Below are 25,419 nucleotides of genomic sequence, written 5' to 3' on the forward strand. Positions count from 1 at the left end.
TGTATCTATTTTTGATCCAAGGGAATCAGTGCTGTTCTTCAAGCTCAGTAGAGACTGTTTCAGAGTAGCCATATTGACAGCAGCAGGGGTTGAGGTTGACCGGGGGGGGAGGGCGTTGGATGATTGTTCCTGTCGTATAAATTGGTCCGTCTTCGCCTGCTTCTTGTTACCCATTTTCGTTCATCTCAGTGGGAGCCCAGTGGCGAGGGCTCTGGCCAGGGGCCACAATCTCCCTCTCCCCCCCTCGAGTAAGAAGCAGAGTCACCAACGAGGGCGGAGGGACAAGAGCCCAGTTCTCATCACCACGGGGCAATGTAGATGAAGAATTTGCTCTGGGGTGTAGTTGGGCAACTCCGTAGTGTGGGACCCCCCAGTAGACGAGCTCCAGCCAGTCTCAGCGGCTCGCAATGGGTAGTGTGGAGTTTGATCAAATGCTGCCCGCACCCCTGTGAAGCAATATCATGCACAGAGCACAGCCCTCCAGTGGTGCTGTGATGGTAGTTTGAGCTATAAGGTGTGACAGCTGGGGTGGGTGTCCAGTGTGTGTCTGCCGCACCCACACGTCACAGTGCCTACCAAAGGAGATTTATGGCCTCAGGGAGGGATCAGGCCAGGACTACTTGTGCAGTGTGTACCCCCATTCCAGTGGCTGGGTTAATGCGGGAGACTCAATGCGCTCCGTGACCAGGGGCTTCAATAGGGCGCCCTGTGGTGTGCGCAGAAGTAAGGAGCAGTGTGAACAGTTGGGCATGGCGTTATGGAGGAGGCAAGCGTAGACGTACTGCAGCCATGCAGAGAGAAGCGGTTCGGATTGGGACACACCTTGGAAGAGGAGCCAGCCCAGGAGGGGTAGTGAGATCAAACTAGGAAGCCCCAGGCTGCTGCGTGTATTCAATGGGGGGGCCCCATGGGGCCAGATTCACTGCACCTGTACAGCTGATGGTGTCCCTCCCAGGGTGGCCGTCGGGCAGGATCAGTGAGTTCACAGCCCGATGGCTCGAGACAAGTCGGCTCTCGATGGCCCGCCTCCAGGGAACTGGAACACCATCACCAGCCGTCGGTGCCAGCTTCATGACCTGCTGCCATAAGCCGCCTTCCCTCAGAGGCAGACTGATGGGCCATATGTGCGAGGACAGCAAGCCTGGCAGATGAAAATTAGATCGGACAGGGCGGCTCAGCTTTCCCCGTACTGTGCTACTGTTTATATCTTCCGGCAGGCAGTTAGGAGCAGGATATTGAAGGGTTAACAGCATCACTGAGAACAAGCTCTCTCAGGCGGCTACCATCTTTCCGCTGCACAACAGTACCCCCTTTCTGTAAATTACTTAACATAACAGATATCCCTAGTGGGGTTCGGTCATAGTTAATTTAGTTAATTTCATCTAGTAAACGATTATTAGTCTCTTTACCTATCCCTCAGCCACCATTTCATTTCCTCCTGGGAACAGCCCTTTTGAGCCAACTACCTCATTGTCCACATGAGTGAAATTAGTAGTTGCTGGGGACGCCCCAAAGACACTCCTTTCCCTTTCTTTACTTTGAGGGACATCAGATAGTCCCATAGAGGATTTGAATAAAAAAACACCTGTTTTCAAGATAATATATGGAATATTTTAAATACATTTGGATGCACAGGTTCACTTAAGACTCTCATTAGAAAGTTTGGACACAACAATGGCACACTCCAACCTAATAATATGAACTCTAGACATTAGAGAAAAGAATAAGAAAAAGGAAAAACACTTGAGTCACACAAGCTAGAATTGAATAATTGTGAAAGAAAGAAATATAATTACTTGCATATCTGTACACTATTATATATATGTGTTAAATCTATAAGTGTGTGATTATTAATAAATACACATTTTAAATTTTAATGGATGCTTTGAACTAGTTACTACTTAGATTGTATACATGTTTTGGAGATAGTCATGCCAGGTACAAGATCGGGATTTAGATATTGATACCAGTACTCACAGAATTAAAATAATGAAAAAGTAATTTAAATATACCCAACTGTGAGTTTCTTTTGTCTAGTTATATGTACTTACCCCAGCCACCTTTGGAAGTAGGGGTTACCCCTACTTTTGTAAGCCTAAAGATTCTAACTTGTCTTTGTTTTAAGGAAGGCATGGTATCAACAGTAAAACAGACACAAGTGACCACAGTTCAAGGGTGTTTATTGAACTTCAAAAAGGGTATGATAAATGCCCATCTAAACCTAAATCTACAGATGGGAGCAAGCTACGACCATCAAATAATAACAACGCGGTCCTGGTGGTGTCTTGTCAAAATAAACGGGCCTCTACTAGTAAACCTATTTCCAAGCCTTACCTCTAAATAGAAATAGTGTGGGGATTAGTGTTACAAAAAAGAAAGTAGTGTTCAAAATGATATGTCAAGATGTTCAAGCTATTGGACTCCCTTCCCCCACATTTTCAGCAGGGACAAGGCGGTTCACTCAAGTGCAGCACAGTATCTGGATTCTTTACCACGAAGATACAGTTTGATCATTAGCATCAGGACCCACTGTGCGCAAGTCTCTTTGCTTCTCAAAGCCTCTTCATTCAGAGGTCCTGTTGCAACCAAATAAAACAAAAAGTTATTTTCCTCTTTGGATTTTCACAAGTATTCACTTTAGGTGATTCACTATTCACCCCGGATCCCCCTCAGTCAGGCTCACATCCCTTTAGTACAATGTTTGTTCCCTTTGGATCCCCCTCATCCCTTTTTAACACTGTTTGCAGGATATTCTTTTCAGTTGACTCACGGTTCACCCCCAGATACCCTTCAGCTGGGCTCAGATCCCTTTTTAACACAATTTACACATTACGAGTCCACCAACCCGGACTTAACGCCACTGGTATAACCATACCGGCACCGTTTCTGTGACCATCAAATCACAACCCACAATTCCAGAAAAACCACCACCACAAACTGCCACCGCGGAGTTAGGGGACCCGTAAAATGTGTCAGCGGGGAAACCCCCCAGTTACCGGCAACACCAAACATCATGGGCATTACGAGTACAACGGGCATGGAAACACTGCCATAGAAATGGCGGAAAAACCATGGCCACGGAGGCGGTATCGGCGCCACCGTGAACATGATGTTAAACAATGCCTGGTGAGCTGAATCAGGCCGCAGGTGCAGCAAATGAGCCCAGCTGGACCCAGCAGGCCACTGGGAGCCTACAAAAGGGCCATACCCAGAACAACTACAAACACAACTATGCAGGCAGCAGCTGCAGCAGCATTGGGACTGGGGCTATTGAACCTACGGGCAGCACTGCACATCGTGGCAGTAATGGTGCAGAGGAGGATGAGGCGGAGGCGGAGGAGGCACAGGCGGCAGTTAGCAAACCCTGCACCCATGGCAAACTCAATTGTGCAGCTGCCACGACCCCGCAGGCAGCCTGAAATACCCCCGCATCAGGGCCTCACCCTGGAACCTGACCCCAGGACAGATCCATACATTATACCAGCTGGACCGTCCAACAATCATGTACATCACCACCATGATTGAGGACGCCATCAGCAGCCACATTGCCATTTCGACTGCAATCCCCCCCCCTCCTGAAGGTGGTGTCAGTACTGCATTTTCTAGGCAACGGAACTTATCAGCATACAGTTGGTGAGCTGCACGGCCTCTCACAACCCTGTTTCTCTAAAATATTGGGACAGGTACTGGATGCCCTGCTGCGCCATTTGTCGGAACACAACGCCCTACCCCGTACCCTTGCGCAGGTCATTGCCACCAAGTTGGCCTATGCCATTGTGGCCATGCAAATTGCATACGTGCAGTAGACTGCACCCACATAGAGCTGACAGTACCACATGCAATGGAGATGGTGTACGGAAACAGGAAACAGTACCACTCACTGAATGTACAGATGGTATGTGACGCCGGAGAAGTGATTACACATTGCTGCGCACGTTTCCCGGGGTCAACACATGACTCAGTGGTCCTGCGGAATTCGACATTGCCACGCTACATGGAATGCTACGCTGGACAAAGCACATGGCTATTGGGTGAGTACAACTGCCAATGCACAGGCCCTGAGGAAGGGGGTGTGTGTCCAGGGCAATGACCAGTGTGAGTGGGCTGCTACAACTGCACATGCATCACACCCTGGCCCGTGTAATGGACGGTCAGCATAACTCACACATCACAAAGCTACACATGAGAGGTTGGCACAGTGAGCCCGTACACACCCTGTCAAATGAGACATACAACCAATACTATCACAAGACCATACAACTTGAGCCACTCAATACAGCCACCCACACTATGCACCACTGCTCCTCCAATGCACATGATGACTGCACATGAGACATCTTGCAACAACCACATCATCACAGTCTATTGATTGACTCCTCCATGTGTGTACATCATTGCACAATGCCATACTTACCAACCACTATTGTCCGCAAGGGCAACTACATATGCACAGCAAGTCGTTGGGCAATGTCCAAATGCCAACGTCTACAACAATTACTCATGAATGGTAATCACCCACCCGTCCAACCACTGCTTGGCCCATATGGATGAATGAATGATGGCACAAGATTGCACTGCATCTGATCAAGAGATGATACCACAAACACTGACATGTCCCACACATTTCCATCCCATGTAGGTGATGCTGGATATGCACTCACGCCATGGCTGATGATGCCTGTACGGAGGCCAAGGAACAGGCATGAGGAGGCGTACAACAGGGCACACGTCCACACACGTGGCATGATTGAGAGGACATTTGGCCTACTGATGGCCAGGTTCTGCTGCTTGAGCAGATCTGGAGGATCACTGCTCTACAACCCAGTGAAGACAGGTAAAATTGTGCTTGTGTGTGCCATGCTGCACAATCTGTGCATGCGCAGGAACATTCCTCTGCCCCCAGACACAGAGGATGATGATGGAGGTGAAGATGGTGATGGGGTGGCTCCACACCCTCCTGGGGGTGCACAAGATGGCCAACGAGCACGGGATACACTCATTCGCATTTACTTTTGAGAGACTGCACATTAACAGCATTGCATGGATATGACGATGCCGGTGAATAAATGGATTGTCTGCAAATGAAATGACGGATGTCCACTCATTATGTTTTTTTTCAAAGGTGTTGTATTATAAACAAACCATTTAAGGTGCATTGGGTAGGGAAGCTGTACACCCATGCCCACCCACCACCCAAACGTACCCACCCCCAACCAGGCCCCAAACTAACCCCCGTAATGGACCTCCCCACCACCCAAACGTACCCGCCCCCATACACCCATCGTGTCCCCGAATGTCATGTCTATTGCCATCCCCACATGGCTCTATTTGCGGGGACGCTTATGCGCAGGAGTGTCCTTGCTGGCAGGTCCACTCAGCTGACTAGAGCGCTTCTGTGGGCTGCCAGTGGCATAGCTGGATGGGGTGGTGCTGGTTGAGGTGACTGTTGTTGTGACTATGGGCACACGTCCTTGAAACGCCTGCTGAGCAACCAACATTGACTCAGCTATGCTGGATTGCACACTGTTCCCTTCCCTGACATGGCATGCCAGGGTGACAATGGTGGTCGCAAATCGTCCAATGGACCTGGCGAGCCGACGCACTGATGTTGCATTGCTCTCACTGCAGCGTGAGAGCAATGCAACGCACTGATGTTGCATTGCTCTCACGCTGCAGCCTGGCCTCCTCCCGCTGACGCATGGCCTCCTCCCGCTGCAGTCTGGCATCTTCATGCTGCAGCCTGGCCTCCTCCAGCTGTCTTTCCATGAGCTGCGTCAGGGTGGCCTGTTGTTGCTCAATGTGCTGCAAGCGAGTACTGAGCTCAGCCATGGAGGGCGTTGGGGAGCGCATGGGGCTGTGCAGTTCAGTTCTTGGGGTCTGAACTGTAGGCCATGGATGGATGACAGCTCATCCATGTTGTCCCCCTCACCCTGTTGTACAACTTCGGCCTGCATGGCTGGGGCACTGTCATCACTCGATGCAGCCTCCTCAGCAGTGCAGATGGGCTGCAAGATGGCATCCGGGGCCATGGTGGGTGCCTGCATGGGGATGGTGGCGTCCGCTGGTGTGCCCGATGCAGCTGGTGTGCCCGATGCAGCTGGTGCTTGTGTGCCGGAACACCTAGCATCGTCCTCCTGGACAGGAGTGGTGCGTTGGGCACATGCAGGTGGCTGCTGCATCGCCTCTTGACCGTTGTCGTTGTCGCTTGACACGGCTGTGGGGATACAGAGGGCATGCTGTTAGTTGTGTGATGTTACTTGATGTGTCCATCACATGCATCAAACTTAATGATCCATGACCACTTGCATGTACACACTTGTGACTATTGATGCACCCAGCTGTGTGTGTCTCTGCTTCCACTCAAGCACACGCTTTGTGCATTTCCAGGGGTCATGCATTGGGGATGTGTTACTTGTCATCTGGGTGGTCAGTGGGACCATTGGGTCACTCCTTCGCTGGCTGGGGGGGTGGTGTCAGTGAGTCCATTGGGTCACTCTTGCCCTAGCTTGGGGGGGGGGGGGGTGTCAGTGGGTCCATTGGGTCACTTCTGCCCTGGCTGGGGGGGTGTCAGTGGGGCCATTGGGTCACTCCTACCCTGGCTGGGGGGGGTCAGTGGGTCCATTGGGTCACTCCTGGGGTGCATTCACACTTATGGCTTTGTACTTTGTGCACCTACCGACATCTGCAGGTGGGCTCACTCCTGCCTCTGCGTCTCCGATGCCGTGGATGCCCTCGAGGTGCAGGACACTGCTGCAGCGCTCCTCCCACGATTGCAACTTGAGAGGGAATGCAGGGCCTCTACTGGTGCCAGTGCTGTGTTGGCAGTGTGCAGCGATGAGGTTGCGCACCCGAGCCTGAGGTCATCCCACCTCTTATGGCAGTCCTTCACAGTGCGTGTGGTCACACCAACCGCTGTGCACTTGCGTGCTGCCTCCGCCCATTCCTCCTTGCGGCGTTGCTGGGTAGCACGCCGCTCGTCTGCGCTAAAGAGCATTTCTGCATGCTCGACAATGTGTTCCACCAGTACTGCAAGCTCAGCCTCACTGAAGCACTGCTTTCGCTATCTGCGGACTGGGATCCTGGATGCCATGATGGTGTTAGATGTGTTCTCAGTTTCAGGGAGTTGTTCTGACCTGTGGTGTCTGTGGATGGCAGTGGATTGTGCTTTATATAATGGCCGCCTCTCTGTTTCCGTTTTTTTTGGCAGTCATGGTATTTCCGCTTCCGGTAATTCCGTGTTCGTGACTGTGGGGGCGGACAAAGGTTTTGCACCGTTTTTTGTGGCGTTATGTCCGTGTGCGTGGGTGTTTACGTGACGGCGGTGACACCATTTCTGCCTCGGTGTGTTGCGCGCGACCCTCCTGCCGTAATCGGCTGTTCATTCCGCAACCTTGCGGTCACAGAAGCGGTCTCACCGTCATCACGGAGTCACCGGATTCCGGCCTGGCGGACTCGTAATGAGGCCCATTGTCTTTTTTATTGATCAGTGTAAAAGGTTGTAAGTCACAACCATAAGCACTTACATGAATTAAATATAAAGATGAATTACGTTTTGGAGGAACTGATTGTGACTCAACAAAGTGTCATCCAGTGGAGGATGGCAGAGAGAAAGTCAGATGTAAGCTGTGATAGTTTGGGGTGATCAAGGGAAAGGAAAAGATGTTTGGGTTTCATCTGGGCATAGATGGTAGAAGAAGCCGGAAGAGGAGATATGTTGGCTGGGTAAGAAGATGTAGATTGTGATTAGACGCATACCAAGAACCGATCGTTGGGGATTCACGGTGGCAGAAGGATGGCAGTGGAGATGCTAGTGTTCCATGAGTGGAGAAAGATCTGTCCAATAGGGTTGATGTCATGTAGTTGGTTGCAAAGTCTTGGATGTGCATGTTTGATAGCATGAAGAGGACGTGCTTAACAGTAACAGGTAGACCAGGAGAGATGAGAATAGAGGTGGGTGGGTTGTGTATGGTCGCCAGTCGTGAGTACATGGGAAACATGAGCCAATGCTCTCTCTTTGGAGTGACTGCTGTGAAATCTAGATCAGAGGGGGATCACATAAGCTATTTTCTACAGGTAGTCAGTCATTCAATTGAAAAGAGGAAGAAGGTAAGAACATTTAATGGCCAATGGGTCCAGTAGAATGCAGAATGGGTTTGCTACCCAAAGGATGGGAGCCATCTCATAAAATGAGGTTAGGGAGAGGGACTGGAGGACTGATGTAGTGAGGGCAAGAGGGAAAAGAGAAACAAGAGAAAGTGAGGAGGAAGAGATAAGAGGGCAGTCAGGATGTCCACGATTTTTGATATTGTAGACAACAAGAGATACAATGCAAAATAGTTGGCAGAGATTGAGTGCGGTAGAAGTGGGAGCATAGCCTGGGTGGCAGAGGAGACTTTATGTGGGTGTGAAGATAGAGGCAAGGGATGGTTTTGCATGTGCTGCAACTACCTGAGTCATTAACTGTGAGGGGACAAAGAGGGCTTCCATGCAAAACCTAAGACGTTTGGGAAAGTGGGACTGCTGCCAGCAATGGAGTTGTAGCCATGTCTTCAGCTGACAGATCAGAGTTGTCATCCACATCTACTGACAGGTACAAGTGGAATATAAGTGGGCAAAGTGAGAAACAAGCATACAGTTGAAGTCAAGGAAGAAATGTCCAGGAGAGAGGTCAAGGATGACAGCGAGATCAAGGAGAGGAAGTCTGACTTCAGCAGGGTAGGGAGCTAGCGAGTAAGGTTTACTGTGTTTTTGATGGGGAAGTAGACGGAAGCATTTGTGGAGGAGGGACAGAAATGCTGAAGTTGAGAAGAGCCTGGTCAAATGAAGAAGGGTTGATATAAGAGTCAGGGAGGTGAGGGCTGAGGAGAGGAAGCTTTTCATACATGTGAAATGGTTCCTAATTTTAATTTATAAAATTGAAAGTTACATTCATTTTTGGCACCTGACCAGCCATTCAGCATCACCTTAGTCTTGCCAACCCATCCCTCTGCCCCTTCTCTCCAGTTATCTGCTGGCATGTGTCCCTTCTCATTGCTGGCACCTCCTTCCCTCTGCTGCCGCCATAGATAGCAAGAAGGGACTTGCTCCCGAGCCCCGCATGCTTATTCATGGTAGCCATCTTAAATTGGCCTGATCTCCCCATTGATGAATGGGTGCTGCACTGTGCATCCCCATTTATCAAAAGGAAGATCCTGCATTTTAATAAAAAAAAATGCTTTAGTACCCAGCACAACAAACTGGATGCTATTAGCATTAAGACAGGTGTTATGGGGTGGGATTGATAGGTAACACCCTAAGTTCGGGCCTACCTAGTCTCGGACTAGCAGGATATTACCACCCAAGCCCAGAATGTGGGGCTTAATGTTATGATAAACTGCATAGATGTCCTTCTATACCATGGTCAAAAGTTAACTTCAATGCCATTCATCGTTCTCATGCCTGAACACTTCTTTTTCTCATCAGCCTGTGGCCATATTTTTCCCCTCGGCAGGAGACTGCTATTTGGTTGTGGAAACTGCTCGGACCTTGAGTGGGAGACTGCCTGATGGGTGTGCAGAACACAGATAAGGCCTGGTGCAGAGATGGCTGTACAGGGCACTTCCAGACCTTAAAACAGGAACATTTCTGGGTAGAAATACAAGGCATTCATACGACCCTGGGTCAGAGTCCATCATCCCGGGTGATTGCTGGGCACTAAGAACAGCAAACCATCTGATGTTGATGAAATGGGCTCTGAAATTCTCAATGCAGAAGTGATGTGCAGAAGTGATGTGTACTGGAATGTTCTGGGTGGGTCTGTGGATTGCTGTTCATGCTGGCATGCAGAAGGGGCCCTGGAAAAACAATGAAATGTGCCAGTTTGGTGGCAACATACCAAAGATTATTTAGTTGATGCAGGGTGATGCTGCTTTTGGTGGCTTAAGACCGGCGGGGTCGCTCAGCTTTCCGTGAGTGCAGATAGTCCTGAGATGACCAGGTCAGGCTGACCCACAACAGCACATCATTTCCAACACATCTACAGACCCCTGAAAAATGGGTGGAAAGCTATGTACCTGAACTAGCCTTTTTGCATCACGCTGCTTATGCACATTACAAAGTGCTCTGCTTGTGACGTACCCTTAGTCTGTAGTCCAAGCCAATCAGAGATCTGGTTTACAGATAATGGGCCTCATTATAAGTTTGCCGGTCTGGTAACAATGGTACCGGTAAGCTTACCGGTACCGTTGTATCCGGACCGGCAAACTCAGAGTTGTGCCGCGGGTACCTTTCGTTCCGCCAGGTCTGACCTGGCGGAATGAAAGGCACCCACCCGCGAGCACAGCAAGCCTGTAGCAAAGGCACAGTAATGAGCCCTATCTCAATGGGAACGGGGATATACCGGCTCTGGCACCCGCGAAAGGTCAATTACCGGGTCCGGCGGGGCTGGAATACCCTGGTAATTGGCCATTCCCGGGTGCTGTATTTTCTTGCAGGTTTGGAGGTAGCCTTGTCGGTAAAACCAGCAAGGCTATTGTCAATCTCGTAATGAGGCCCAATGTGTAGTTGCTGCTGGGGCCTCCTATAACTCCAAACACCGGTATATAGCGAGAGATGTTCCATCCTTTCTCTCTGTCCAGAAAAGCCTCTGTTACTTTCATTGTGGAGCTTCAAAGAAAGAGGGAAGCTGCCTCCCCTGTCCCAGTCCTTCCCATCTCTCAGCCAGTAGCCACTACTGGAAGGTCCTCAGAGGGAAATAATCCCAATTGAATTAGACATATCCCCACTGATCAAAGCAATTGTGTTGATAAATTTGATAAATGAACTTACTGCTCAACCAGGTTAAAGACTCCTGTGTCAATAGCTGGAAAAAACGTATCACACTCAAAGTCTGCCATGACATTGGTGAAGAATATCTGATTGCACCATGGATGATGCATCACTTCCTGTGGAAGGAAAACACATACACAATCAAAACTCGTTGTCACTCTCCAACCGGGTCAAGATACAGTTTATTGTGTAAGATACTATTCTCTCTATTAGTCCTTTAACTTTTGAGTTGCACTGTGAAGTTTATTGAGTATAGGGAACAAACTGCAATAGTCAATGCATTATTGGCAACTCGCCACACATACATCTGCTTCTGCAATGGCTTATGCTATGGTATCCATTTCCCCTTGTACACTAGTATTAATGATTTATTTTTTACTTTTACCCCCAACAAAAGATGCAACTGGACCAAACTGGTGTTAATAATAGAAGAGAGCAAGTATATTAACGGTGCCCTTGCATCCTTTCAACATCATTTACAAATATAGTGCACAAAAGGCCTTAATGGTGGTGCAGGAAAGTAATGGCAGTAATTCAGTTTCCACCACTTTTCCCACACTGCCAAATTCTCATATTTCGCAGATTTACTACCAGCGAAATTACAGAGTTGTAAATCTACAGATTTTTGGAGGGAAAATGCATCACTTTGGGCCTCATTACTAAGTAGGCAGTAATTTAGAGGTAAATCCTCCAAAAAATAGCCCTGAGGAATTACTGCTACTGCCACTTGGTCACGCGGAATTTACACCTGATTACAAGTGGTGGTAGTGGTGTAATTCCCCATTTATTTTGGGTCCATTGGACCAAATGGGGCATTTTTTTTGCAGAATTACTGTGCAGGAATTCTGCCAATTCTTCAGCGTTGAGTGGGAAGGTTTACCTCCAGGGTTTTGCTGGAGGTAAATCCTCCACTCAAAACCAAAACTCATGATTTGGTGTATTGATAAAATTGGCGGTAACCCAGTTACCGCCAATTTTACCACTTACTGCCGAACTCGTAATGAGGCAATTTCTCTAACAAAACAAAAATCGGTGGATTTACCATCTGGTAATTCCACCGGTGGTAAATCCACTAAACATCCCTAATGGAGTCCTATGAACTCCATGCAAAAAATGGGGATTTACACTGCTGCTCACCACTTCTAATCCTGCAGAAAAATCATTGGGACCAAGTGGCGGAAATGGTAATTCCATTTGGTGGTATTTTTGAGGATTTACCACCAAAATACCACCAAACGGGTAACAAGGAACAAAGTGCCTGACACTTGTTGCAGTACTACCCAGTGCTACTAAATGTTGAACAGTAAAACAATATAAATTCAGTAATGGGATGAAAAGCCAACTGTATGTCACCTTCGCTTCCATGAATTATTAGCACAAGTGCTTCATCAGGGAGGTAAATTGTATTTTCTTCCCATCTCTTCATGTAATGAAAAAACAATGGCAATCCCAGATTGGGAGAGCTGGCCTGGGGAGAGTGTTTGTGCTTGAATCGTGGAGTGCTGGTGGCCTCCCTTTCACTCATACTGTACAGGTATAAGGAAGACCCTGCTCTCCAGGCCTTGTTGTACATTGAACATTTTTCCCTTCATCTGCCCCAACTCCCCCAATGCTCATTTATTTGGGGCAAAAAAGAAATCCCAGGTTGAGACTGCACCAAATTTTTCAGAACTTGGTTTGACAAGTTCTGAAAAATTGGGCTCAGTCTCAACCTGGGATTTCTTTTTTGCTTTAAACATTTTTCATGTGGTCTTCGCTTGGCTAAACCACTACCCAAGGGGACGGGACCGAAGGTTAAATTCAACGGAGAGAAAATAACATTCTCAATAATTACCAGAAGAAATATGTCGCCATGCTAGACCTGACAACATAGCCAAGTTCTTGTAAAACCTCATTTATTTGGGGTCACCCCTTTTTCTGTACAACGCTTCACTGCTTGCTAGCTAGAGTAGGTTTGCACCATGTACATCTAATACTTAAATACAACAACTCGGTATTGGACATTTCCTTTTCACCTTCACCCCAATCTCTGAAATCACTCCCATTATGCATTCCCCATCTTCCCCAAATTGACACAGTTGCTCTCCTGCAGCTGTAGAGTGGTGGCGCTTATAGGCAGGGGTGGACTGGGAACTAAAAGAGGCCCTGGAAATAATTACTGGTGACCAAAAGAGGCCCTGGAAATAATGTTCAAAGTGGCCCTATATGACACATTTTCAGCAAGCCCAATGCTTTTCCTATGAGAAGATTTGGAAATACCACACAAAAGAGGCCCAGGGTGCAGAGGCCCACCGGGAAATCTCCAGAGTTCCCTATGGGCCAGTCCACCCCTGCTTATAGGGAGTCAGTATTGGTATGCAGCAATCGGGAGATACATAGTGATATTTCCAATGCCTCGCACCGTATCATGCATGACCCATAAGGTATTTACTGAATGTAGTATAAATATGACATGATTATGAGGTGAAATCTCTCAAAACAAATTCCTTGTTAGAGGTATAAAATATTTTTAAAAAACCCAGATAATACAAATGCCTTTTCCTTGTAAAATCGGTCAATTTTAAGATTGTGAACTGGCATCACAAGAGTTATCTCCGATAAACCTGTGGAAAGTTTCAGAAAGATGTTAAGAAATTAAAACTGTGTCCAAGTCTTTAATCGGATTCTACAGAAAATCAAATGAAATGGATTTCGAGACAACCCTGGGTTTCTGCAAATATTCCAATGTAAATCCTGCACATTTGCAAGTCATGGACAAACTACTGCACTACTGCAGGGCTGCAAGAATACATTTATCATCACATCTTTTTGTAGCATACATTTGTGCTTTCAAATGCATGAAATAGTTTCTTAGGGGGACGCTGTTGCGCACACAACGAGGTGGCTGCTCGCATATGAGCTCCTGCGACATTCCAGGCTGAATCACCTACAAAACCACTAAATTGGGCCGGTTTTGCCTGCTAATTGCTGGAGGCACTCATCAAGACCTTGTGCATATACTGAGCAAATGTGGACTCTGTATGTGGCTTTATTTGGAAGCTGTATCGTCTTGAACATCCGCGTTTGACCAGTGAGACCAGCCTGCCCTCTCTCGTTGCAGCGCGGGAAGAGGGTCCCAGCTGCGGGTGAGCCGCCGGCGGGTCATATTGAACTCAGTGCCCGGGACATAACACTTGGAATGGTGAGCCGGTGTGCTGGGCCGAGGAGTGAGACTCTCCAGTGTAGCAGGTGATCCAGTCAACGGCGAGGGGGGGGGGGGCGATAGCGGAAGGCACCGTCCCAGCCCTGTAATATCTCACACCACGCAGGGGTTTGCTGGCCGCCCGCCCTCCTGCCTGGGCCCATGAGGATTGAAAAGTGGCCCAGGCACACAGACTAATGGTTTGGATGATCTGACACGCACAGCATTGTAGGCGCATAGCATGAGAAGTGTCTACAGCCCCTGGCTAGTAAAAATAACGCACCACGAGAAACTTTCGGGAGCATAGCCCGACAACAGGAACGCTCCATGACCACATGCAGTCACCATCGCAACTCCCCAGATACCAAGCTCTAAGAGGATACCAGCAACCATACCTATAATACGCTTCAGCACAGCGTCCACGGTGCTGCTCCCAACCAGGCATCCCAGGGCGTGCAGTGCAGTGGACCCTGCCATAACATGGGGGAAGGTCGCAGGCGCTCCGAATAACATATATTCGGAGCACCTGCAGATCCACCAAACCATCCTGCATTAACGAGACGTGGTCCTCAGCGTCTCTACGGCCCGGAGGGACTCGATAACAGTAAGAGTGGGGGGTGGCGGACAGTGGGTGCAATCGGCCGTCCCCGCTCTGTGTCTCTCCATGTCCCGTGGTGTTCCGCAGGCTGCTCCCAAACTCCACAGTCTGGCAGACCCGGGAAGCGATTGCGGGCATATCAGCCTCGGGCAGAGAGCTAGGACATATTCGCTACCATAACTGCGCTGTAATACGGCCGGGGTCGTTGGCCGTGACTCGCTTGCAAGTGCTAGCCGAGCATAACAAGAGCATAACCCAGATCCTCAGCACCTGCCACCCGGACACTGAGAACATTGCTGAAGCCCGGGGGGAATAAGAACACTACAGAAGACACAAATTATACACGTCTATCTTCTTCCCAAACAGTGCACATAGAGCTACCACGACCCTGGCAAAGTCTACAGCAGCTGCTTATAAACACTGCTGGCACCAACGAGCCCCAAACCATACCGGTGAGTGCTACCGCACAACGTGTTATAAGGCCTCAGGAGCTTATGACAGGGAGACCCTCCACGCACAGACCAGCACCTCCCAAACAAGACACACCACGAGCGCAGGCCCACATGTTGTGGTGTGAGAGACAATCGCTGCAGAACCGATGTAGCAACAGCAGGGGCTAAACAAGCAAACCCACCTCATTGGGCTGGGGCAATTATAGGCCCCCCCACCCACCTGATAACCTTTAGTTACATTCTGGAGACAGGTCACAGACAACGGAGCCGAGGACAATATATAGGAACATTACTTAACGTCCCAGCACCACTGGGCCTGGTTACATGCACGCTACCACTGGAAGCAAAGCAGTCAAAAGACGATGCCCAAGGGCATAGGGCAAAAGAAAGGGCAAGGAGCCATAGAAAAATATACAACAGCGGCAAAGAAGGGAGGTGAGACCATTATGTCTACAGAATCAACAGCGCAAACACAATCAGCCAAAGCTGTAACAGCAATGTACCCGCAGGCAGTCTTCCTGGCTATGCAACAAGGGTTCACCTCGCTCAATGAGAAATTGGATGGGATAACGGCCAACCTGGCTTCTATCAAGACACAATTAGACAAGACGACAAGTCGCATTACAGAAGCCGAGAACCGAATTGGCAACACGGAAGACACACTGGAAGCGTTAAAAAACACTGACAACAATGGCAAAAGAACTGGGAATAGTTAAAATAAAATGTGAGGATTTGGAAGCCAGGTCTCGACGGAATAATATTTTCATAATTGGTATGTCGGAGGAGGCTTTGAAGGGACCTATGGAAGTGGCTGTAGAGAAACTACTACGAGACCTATTAGGGGACCCCGGCTGGTCACCTATGTTCATAGTGGAGCGTGCACACAGATCATTAGCACCACGACCCAAACTTGGAGCCTACCCGAGGCCAATCATAGCACGCATGATGAACTATAGAGACAGCGACCTGGTGCTGAAAGTAGCTAGGGAGAAGCAAGAACTGAGGTGGAAGGCCAATATCATCCGCATATTCCTTGATTACACGCTGGCAGTACTGCAAGAACGACACTCATTTACCGGGGTCAAGAAGCTACTACGAGAACACCACATCCCCTACGCAATGCTATACCCGGCTAGGCTAAGGCTACAGTACCAAAACAAGACCTATTTCTTCACGTTCCCTGAGGAGGCGGCAAGCTTCGTCAAGGCCAATATCCCACTCCCGGCTCCTCAACCAACAGACAAGGGAGACTCTTGAAATGCTGAGTGCTCACGTCTGCAATACAAGATGAGAGCACAATGGTGAGGGGGCAAGGATTCCCCCACGTCGGTGACCAATAGGCAGCAACATTTCAAAGGTGAATTAACATTATTAGCAATGAGTGCACTCACATTATTCAACATGTGTTTGAGTAACGACTAGGCAGAACTGGCCGGGATAGACAAGTACATTAAGCATCCCAGCCTGGAATGTCGCAACAGAACCCCCGGTTGCTGGTGCATAGCAAGTTATGGGTGGGAAACGGGAAGCGTTTGGGGGCATAGTTAGAGATCGGGTATCTATGAGGGCGGGGGGAGGTAACGGGAAAAGTTTGCAAGGGAAATTGTTGGGGAAAGGGGGAGTTTCAACAAAAAAGCACACAGGCTGTAACGCTCACCTGGTTCCCACGGAGGCGCAGGTCTAGTCTGGATTGCTGTGGCCTCTTCAAGCGTGATGCGCAGAGCCCGGAACACCGATTGAACTGGTTCCCCAAATCTTGCTTGACTGGCCCGTAGGAATATCCTTCTGCAGATGAGAAAGGGAATTAACCGTCTGCAGAATAGTGTGCTTGATTCCCCCCTTGTTCCCCTTTGTTCTCCTCTAACTTCCTCCTCCAAACCCCCGGTTTTAAGCTCACCTTATGGTTTGGAAGGATGAACTCTCCATCCTGCGTCTGGTGCAGGGGCGCACGTTAGTCCAGTTACTTCACTGGTTTTCAGAATGGCGCTGGCAAAATCCTCTTGACTTTTCTGAGCGAAACGCCGTAAGTATGAAGATTCAAAAGTTCAAGAGTGAGCCCCCTTTTATGTTGCCTTCCTAACTTGTGATCTGTCCTTTATTTCAGATGCAGAATGAAGACGATGCGTTGAAGGGGTTAATTGCCGATGGTAAACTCAGGTGAGTTAGTGAGGGCGATTCCTCTAAATGTCTTTATCATTTCCCAATAATGTCTTTTGTCCTTTCCCCATAGGGGCCGGGGTGCGGTACCTGCCAACGGAGCGGCGCCGACCCGAAATATGGGATGACACCAAGAAAAGCTGGTAAGTATTATGGCTGTAAATTAGGCTTTCCTCCGGTGTTCCCTTTGCTCACCTTTTGTCTCTTCTTCTCTCCCCTAGGCGCAGAGATGTGGCGACAAGTGCTGACAGCCGCAATGGAGCCAGGAGATGTCTCGAGGACAGGTGAGTGAAGAGTGCGCTGCAGCGAGCAACGCAATGCTTTTAAATGGAAGTCCTTCTTCAGGGATGCTGGAGTGAAGATTCCGGATGCAGGTAAGAAGTTTGAAATAGTTCGTGGTTTTCAACTTTCTCTTCTCTTCTTTCCTAACAGGAGTTCCAGGTTCGAGGCGGGCGTGGCTGGAGTCCAGGAGCAGGAGCAGACACGGTGAGCGTTCAGCTGCTGGAATGCAGAACAACGCGAAGCATGAGCTGCTGTCTGGGCGTGGCTTAAATAGCCTCCAAAGAAGTCCCAGGTATGTATCCTTCCCCAACTAGGTATGTATCCTTCCCTGGCCACGCCCGAGTGAAAAAATAGTCCCTATGAAAAAATAGTCCCTTTCAGGTCTCAGGGAGGCCTGAAGCGTGCAGCATGGTCTGCATCAGGTAAGTGCACCAAACACCTCCCTTTATGAGCCTGGCGCCTATGGCGCGAGGACTGATGTCCAACATGAGCCTGGCGCCAAAGGCGCGAGGACTGAGTCCAAAGAGCCCCTATAAGGGGCCGCTGGGCTTTTACCCGAGGGCATGATGCCTGCTTCCGGGGGTGCTGAGCCTGGCCTGGTGCTCCGGGGGCAGGCATCATGACAGCACTCCCCCCCAAGGCCCCTCCCAAGGTCGTTCCTTCTGGAGGTTTCGGTTTGTTTGGGAAATTCCGAAGGAACCTTTTTACCAGCCGAGGTGCATGTACGTGGTCACTGGGTTCCCAAGACCTTTCCTGAGGCCCGTACCCTTTCCAATCAATTAGATAGAAAAGTTTTGATTTTGAGATCTTAGAATCCAAAATGTTCTTAACCTCGAATTCAGGCTCCCCATCTATCTGAATCGGTTCTGGTGGCTTTGTTAATCTGGTTCCTGGGTGCACTGGTTTCAAAAGTGACACATGAAAAACGGGGTGAATCCGCATGTTAGCTGGTAGATCGAGCTTGACTGCCACTGGGTTGATTATAGCTTTGATCGAGTAAGGGCCTAAATACCTTGGATTAAAAGTTCGAGGCCCCTTGAGTGATAGGTGTTTGGTAGCCAACCATACTTGATCCCCTATTTGGTATGGAGGCGCCTCTCTTCGATGCAGATCCGCATTCTTTTTGTGTTTCCCTTTCGCATGTTGCAAATGTGGAGTTGCATTTTTGAAGGCTTGAGTAATCGTAGAATGCAAATGGTCCACTGCGGGCATTTCAAGGCTCAGAGGTGAGTCCAAGTCTGAAGTACGAGGGTGATGTCCATATAGGGTATAAAAGGGGCTCTGACCAGTTCCAGAGTGTATCGAGTTATTGTATGCATATTCAGCCACCCATAAAATGTCCTTCCAATTACCCTCCGATTGGTGCAATATACATCGTAGATATTGTTCAAGAGTCTGGTTCGTTCTCTCCGTCTGACCATCGGTCTGTGGGTGGTGGCTGGTTGAGAGTCTTACGTCGATTTGTGCCAGTTGACAACACTTTTTCCAAAAATGAGAAATAAACTGGCTTCCCCGATCTGAGACTAGTATGGACGGGAATCCATGCAATCGGATGATATTTTCGAGGAATTCCTTGGCAAGAACAAAAGCTGTAGGTAATCCTTTCAATGGAATAAAATGGGCCATTTTGGAAAATAAATCCACCACGACCAGAATAGTATTGTATCCATTACAGGAGGGCAGGTCCGTTATAAAATCTAGTGACAAGGTGTGCCAAGGTGCTGGTGGAATGTCTAAGGGCTGAAGAAAACCGGCGGGTTTTGTTTTCTCACCTTTCTTTTGGGCGCAAACTCCACAGGACATCACGAAAGATTTAATATCCTTTCGCCCGGAAGGCCACCAGAATTGTCGTTTAATCTTTTCCTCTGTTTTGGCAATGCCAGGATGTCCTTCCATCAGGGTATCATGGTGACGGGAAATAACCAGTTCTTGCAATTCCTTTTCTGGCAGAAATAAGCGTCCTTTGGAAGTAAGGTAAGCCATCGGTTACTGAAAAGTAAGACCCCCTTTTGATCCAATCCTGCAAGGCTGAAGAGTCCAGGAATTGTTTTACTCGTGCTTGAATGTCTTCAAGGGATTGTAAAATCCCCAAAATTCTTTGTCCGGGAATTATCGGCACATGCTCTGAGTTTGTGTCTATTTCTCCCATTCCAATTCGAGATAGAGCGTCCGCCTTGCCATTCTTACAGCCGGGGCGGTAGGGGATTACAAAATCGAACTCAGCAAAGAATAAAGCCCATCGGAGCGGTCGAGACGATTGAGCCTTGGCAGTTTTTAAATATTGCAAATTTCGGTGATCAGTGATCACGGTGATGGTATGCCAGGCGCCAAGAAGGTAATGCCGCCAAGCCTTAAAGGCGGACCTAATGGCTAATAATTCCTTATCGGTGACTGCATAATTTATCTCCGGCGGCGAGAACTTCCTGGACCAAAATGCTATGGGGTGCAGTTGGTTAGTTTCAGGGTCTCTCTGAGACAGGACAGCTTCCATGGCTAAACTGGAGGCATCAGTTTCAACTATATATGGGAGATCGGGACGTGGGTGCTTCAAAATAGGTGCAGACGTAAATTTATCTTTCAATTCCTGAAAGGCCTGTTCGGCTTCCTTGGTCCATTCAAAACGTTTATTTTTTCGCAAGAGTGCAGTGATGGGTTGCACCACACGTGAAAATTCCGGGATAAACCAACGATAAAAATTGGCAAAACCAAGCATGCTTTGGACGCCTTTCACCGAACTAGGTGTATGGCCATTTGAGGATGGCATCCACTTTCCGTGAGTCCATTCGGACCCCTTTAGGTGTCAAGATGAATCCAAGAAACTCAACCTCGGTGGTATGGAAAACGCATTTTTACAGCTTTACAAACAGTTTGTGCAGGCGCAATTTCTCTAGAACGGCCCTGACATGCTTTCTGTGATCAGATTCCGAAGAGGAGTACACAAGAATGTCATCGATATACACGACAACTCAGACATCGATGAGTTCCCGAAGGACATCGTTCATGAAGAATTGGAAGGCAGCAGGCGCGTTGCACAACCCGAAAGGGATCACCTGGTATTCGAATAGACCATATTTTGTACGGAAGGCCGTTTTCCATTCGTTGCCTTCTTTTACTCGTACCAGATGATAAGCCCCCCGGAGATCTAACTTGCTATATATGCAAGCGCTCTTCACCTGGTCAAGGAGTTCAGGGATCAGAGGCAGAGGGTAACGATTTTTAACAGTTATCTGGTTCAATGCGCGGTAATCGATACAAGTTCTAAGGTCGCCTTCTTTTTTAGGCACGAAGAACAAAGCCGAGGATGCCGGAGACTTTGACGGGCGAATGAAACCATTGGCTAGGTATTGATCTAAATATTGTCTCAAATGCAGATTTTCCGGTTCTGTAAGGGCGTAAATCCTGCTACAAGGGGGTTGTGCACCGGGCACCAGATCGATTTGGCAATCGTACGATCGGTGGGGAGGTAACGTGTTGGCCTGTTCCTTTTGGAAGACATCCTGAAAGTCTTGGTATTCTGGAGGTAGTTGCATGGAGTCAGAGGTTACTGATGCTAGACTAATTTTCAGATTTTCTGGGTAGCAGGTTTGTGCACAATCCGGGAAGGTTATTCTCTTCGCTCGCCAATCAATTCGAGGGTTATGTGTCTCTAACCAAGGAATTCCAAGAATAACCTGAAACTGTGCAGCCTTGATTACGTCAAACACAACTGCCTCCCGATGGCCATCTGGACCAATAAATCACCTCAGTAGTGGAATGTGTTACCGGTCCAGAGGCAATTTCAGTTCCATCGACTGTGGTGATGACATCTTTGCTGGTTTTAGGACGCAGAGGGAGGTTAATCCTAGAGACCAATTCACGATCCACATAGTTTCCTATAGCCCCACTATCGATGTATGCCTTTATTGCATGCAACCGCTTAGGCTGTTCCGGATCTACGAGAACCATTGGCACAATGAAATGCGAGGTCTGAGAGTTAGTTTTCAAGCTCGGCAAGCGGACCCCTACGCTTGTCGGGCGGGGTCGTTTCCCGAAACAGAGTCTTCATGGTTTTTATCAGCGGCTCCTACCACCTTCTTGGGCGGTTTTGCCGGGCAATCTCGTAGAAAGTGTCCAGAGTTCCCACAATAAAGACATAATTTTAACTGCCGCCTCCTTTCACGTTCCTTTTGGGTTAAAGGTCCTTTAACCTCTCCAATTTGCATAGGCTCGGAGATATCGGCACCCTTGGGATTCACGTGGGTCTTGACCAACGGCCGGGTTTCAAACTTGGACCGATCTGCTTTTCTGTTTTGAAGTCTGTGATCCAATTGGATCACTAAGTCTATATATTCTGTGCATTCTTGGGGCGGATTCACAACTTGGGCCAGGACATCTTTAAGTTCTCCGCGTAAACCTCGATAAAATAACGTGATTCTCTTATCCTCTGGCCACCCAGTTTCCACAATTAGTCTATTAAAGGTTGCAATGTAGGATAGGAGGTCCTGATTGCCCTGTCGCAGGGATAGAAGTTCATCATCCAGAGCCTGCCCCTGAGAGTGTCGAGCAAATAACCTTTCCATGCTTGCTTGAAATCCTTGAAAGTCACGGAGAATCGGGTCATCTTGAGTAACCAGTGGAACTGACCAATCGGCAGCACAGCCGCTGAGATATGACAATACAAAGGCTACCTTAGTCTGGTCATTAGGGAAGGCCCCAGGTCTGCAAAGGAAGTGCAAACGACACTGATTCATGAATACGGCAAATCGTTTGGGGTCCCCTGCAAAGCGTTCGGGTGGGGCCAGCGGCATGTTTCCAGGTAGATTAATCTGTACAGGGTTGCTGGAAACCACAGGAGTGGGGTTCCCCCCGGAACCGTGTAAAGGAGTTTGTCCAGCTTGACCTTGCAAAAGCTGTCTAGCCAGGTCATCAGTTCTTTCCCTTGTTACAATCACTTCTCTCCTGAGGGCATTAGTCTCTTGACGAGCGGCATGTATCTCGGCCCGTAATTCCCCCAGTAGTTGGGCCAGTTGGTCAGTCTCTGAAGTTTCCATAGCGCCTGGGTGGGAATTTGTAGGGAGGCTTCGCGTTCTGTAAAGCTCACCTGGTTCCCACGGAGGCGCAGGTCTAGTCTGGATTGCTGTGGCCTCTTCAAGTGTGATGCGCAGAGCCCGGAACACCGATTGAACTGGTTCCCCAAATCTTGCTTGACTGGCCCGTAGGAATATCCTTCTGCAGATGAGAAAGGGAAATAACCGTCTGCAGAATAGTGTGCTTGATTCCCCCCTTGTTCCCCTTCGTTCTCCTCTAACTTCCTCCTCCAAACCCCCGGTTTAAGCTCACCTTATGGTTTGGAAGGATGAACTCTCCATCCTGCGTCTGGTGCAGGGGCGCACGTTAGTCCAGTTACTTCACTGGTTTTCAGAATGGCGCTGGCAAAATCCTCTTGACTTTTCTGAGCGAAACGCCGTAAGTATGAAGATTCAAAAGTTCAAGAGTGAGCCCCCTTTTATGTTGTCTTCCTAACTTGTGATCTGTCCTTTATTTCAGATGCAGAATGAAGACGATGCGTTGAAGGGGTTAATTGCCGATGGTAAACTCAGGTGAGTTAGTGAGGGCGATTCCTGTAAATGTCTTTATCATTTCCCAATAATGTCTTTTGTCCTTTCCCCATAGGGGCCGGGGTGCGGTACCTGCCAACGGAGCGGCGCCGACCCGAAATATGGGATGACACCAAGAAAAGCTGGTAAGTATTATGGCTGTAAATTAGGCTTTCCTCCGGTGTTCCCTTTGCTCACCTTTTGTCTCTTCTTCTCTCCCCTAGGCGCAGAGATGTGGCGACATGTGCTGACAGCCGCGATGGAGCCGGGAGATGTCTCGAGGACAGGTGAGTGAAGAGCGCGCTGCAGCGAGCAACGCAATGCTTTTAAATGGAAATCCTTCTTCAGGGATGCTGGAGTGAAGATTCCGGATGCAGGTAAGAAGTTTGAAATAGTTCGTGGTTTTCACCTTTCTCTTCTCTTCTTTCCTAACAGGAGTTCCAGGTTCGAGGCGGGCGTGGCTGGAGTCCAGGAGCAGGAGCAGACACGGTGAGCGTTCAGCTGCTGGAATGCAGAACAACGCGAAGCATGAGCTACTGTCTGGGCGTGGCTTAAATAGCCTCCAAAGAAGTCCCAGGTATGTATCCTTCCCCAACTAGGTATGTATCCTTCCCTGGCCACGCCCGAGTGAAAAAATAGTCCCTATGAAAAAATAGTCCCTTTCAGGTCTCAGGGAGGACTGAAGCGTGCCGCATGGTCTGCATCAGGTAAGTGCACCAAACACCTCCCTTTATGAGCCTGGCACCTATGGCGCCAGGACTGAGTCCAAAGAGCCCCTATAAGGGGCCGCTGGGCTTTTACCAGAGGGCATGATGCCTGCTTCCGGGGGTGCTGGGCCTTGCCTGGTGCTCCGGGGGCAGGCATCATGACACAGGCACTGATACTTGACACAGAAAAATTAACAGCTGAGACGGAATACTTTAAGCATCAACTCAGGGAACAGCGAGAAGATGGTTAAGACGAGCAAAGAGGATATTAGAATGTTGAGCTGGAATATTCGGGGGCTGGGATCCCAGATAATAAGGAGGAAAATCATGGCATATATTACTAGGGTAGGCTTCAAGTTAGTATTCCTGCAGGAAACACACTTATTACAATGCCAGGCCGAATAGCTTGCCCACTGCTTGGGGACCACATCACTACTATACATCATACTCTAGTCGCGTTAGGGGAGTGGTAAATATAATACATAAATCCATACCATTCGAATGTCTGGACACGGAGTGTGGCCCTGAAGGTAGATATGTCATGGTGCATGGCACCCTCCAGGAGAGAGAGGTATTACTGCTCAATATATATGGCCCAAATGTAGACGACCCCAGTTTTTACTGAACACTGTTCGGGAAACTGGCGAAATTTCCCACGGCTCATCTGATATGCGGTGGTGAAATAAATACTATCCTTGACATACACCTGGACCGCACATTCGATCAGCCACGGACATTGACCAAAGCAGCCCAAATGATTATCACACACATAGCTGACCTAAATCTCAGAGATGCATGGCACTCCTTAAATAACACCAAATGTGCACACATTCTACTCATCGTGCATGATATGCACTCCAGAATAGATGTATGGCTGCTATGCCATGAGGCATTAGGCTGGATTACTAACACTCATATTCACCCCAGGACATACTCAGACCACTCACCTATTCAGATAACATTGTGAATCCCTGAGATTAGAGTGAACAGACCACCCTGGAGGTTCCAACCAGCGGCACTGCAAGACCTGGTCTACAAGACATCACTGGCCCAACACATTCAGGAGTACTTTGATAAGAATGAAGGCTCAGTGAATAGCCAAGCAGTTTTATGGCAGGCATTTAAGGTGTGTATTAGAGATATCGTGATGTCAACTGAATTCAGGGTCCTGAAGGACATTCGCAGGGATATAGCCCGACAGGAAGCAGACATTGCTGACAAACAGAATCAGTATGCACAGACACCATCTGCACAACTAGGGCTAGACATCAATACCAAGTTGGACGAATTCAGAGAGGCAGCTGATCGAGAGATCCGCTACTTCGACTGGCCAGCAGCAGCTCGGGGGTATGGGGAGCGAGAGCGCCCGGGAAGACTGCTGGCCAGGATGGTACGAGGGGAGGGCGGAACGACGAGCATTCCATACATAACACGTAACGATGGAACAGTGACCACGGATAGACATGAGATAGAGGGGGCATTCTACGACTTCTACAAACATCTATACTCCCCACAGAGCAGCGCCACTGAATGATCAATACCTAAGCAAAATACCAACAACACTATTATCAGACGCCACTAAGGAGACCCTTGAGACTCCGATCACTGTGCAGAGATATCAGAAGCCATTAAAGCGCTATCCAATGGAAAAGCACTGGCT

General features: G+C 48.7%; 1 protein-coding gene across 1 annotated transcript in view; it reads right to left on the reverse strand.

Moving 5' to 3' along the window:
* LOC138513428 (dihydrofolate reductase-like) overlaps positions 1-25,419 on the reverse strand; it is a 427,393-nt gene that overhangs the window by 31,724 nt on the left and 370,250 nt on the right. The window contains exon 6 of the mRNA XM_069628273.1: positions 10,807-10,922. Within this exon, the coding sequence (XP_069484374.1) occupies positions 10,807-10,922 (116 nt within the window). The remainder of the gene's footprint in view (positions 1-10,806; positions 10,923-25,419) is intronic.

Source organism: Ambystoma mexicanum, chromosome 12, assembly GCF_040938575.1.
Source record: "Ambystoma mexicanum isolate Mex_15411 chromosome 12, UKY_AmexF1_1, whole genome shotgun sequence".
In the NCBI taxonomy this organism is placed as follows: Eukaryota; Metazoa; Chordata; class Amphibia; order Caudata; family Ambystomatidae; genus Ambystoma; species Ambystoma mexicanum.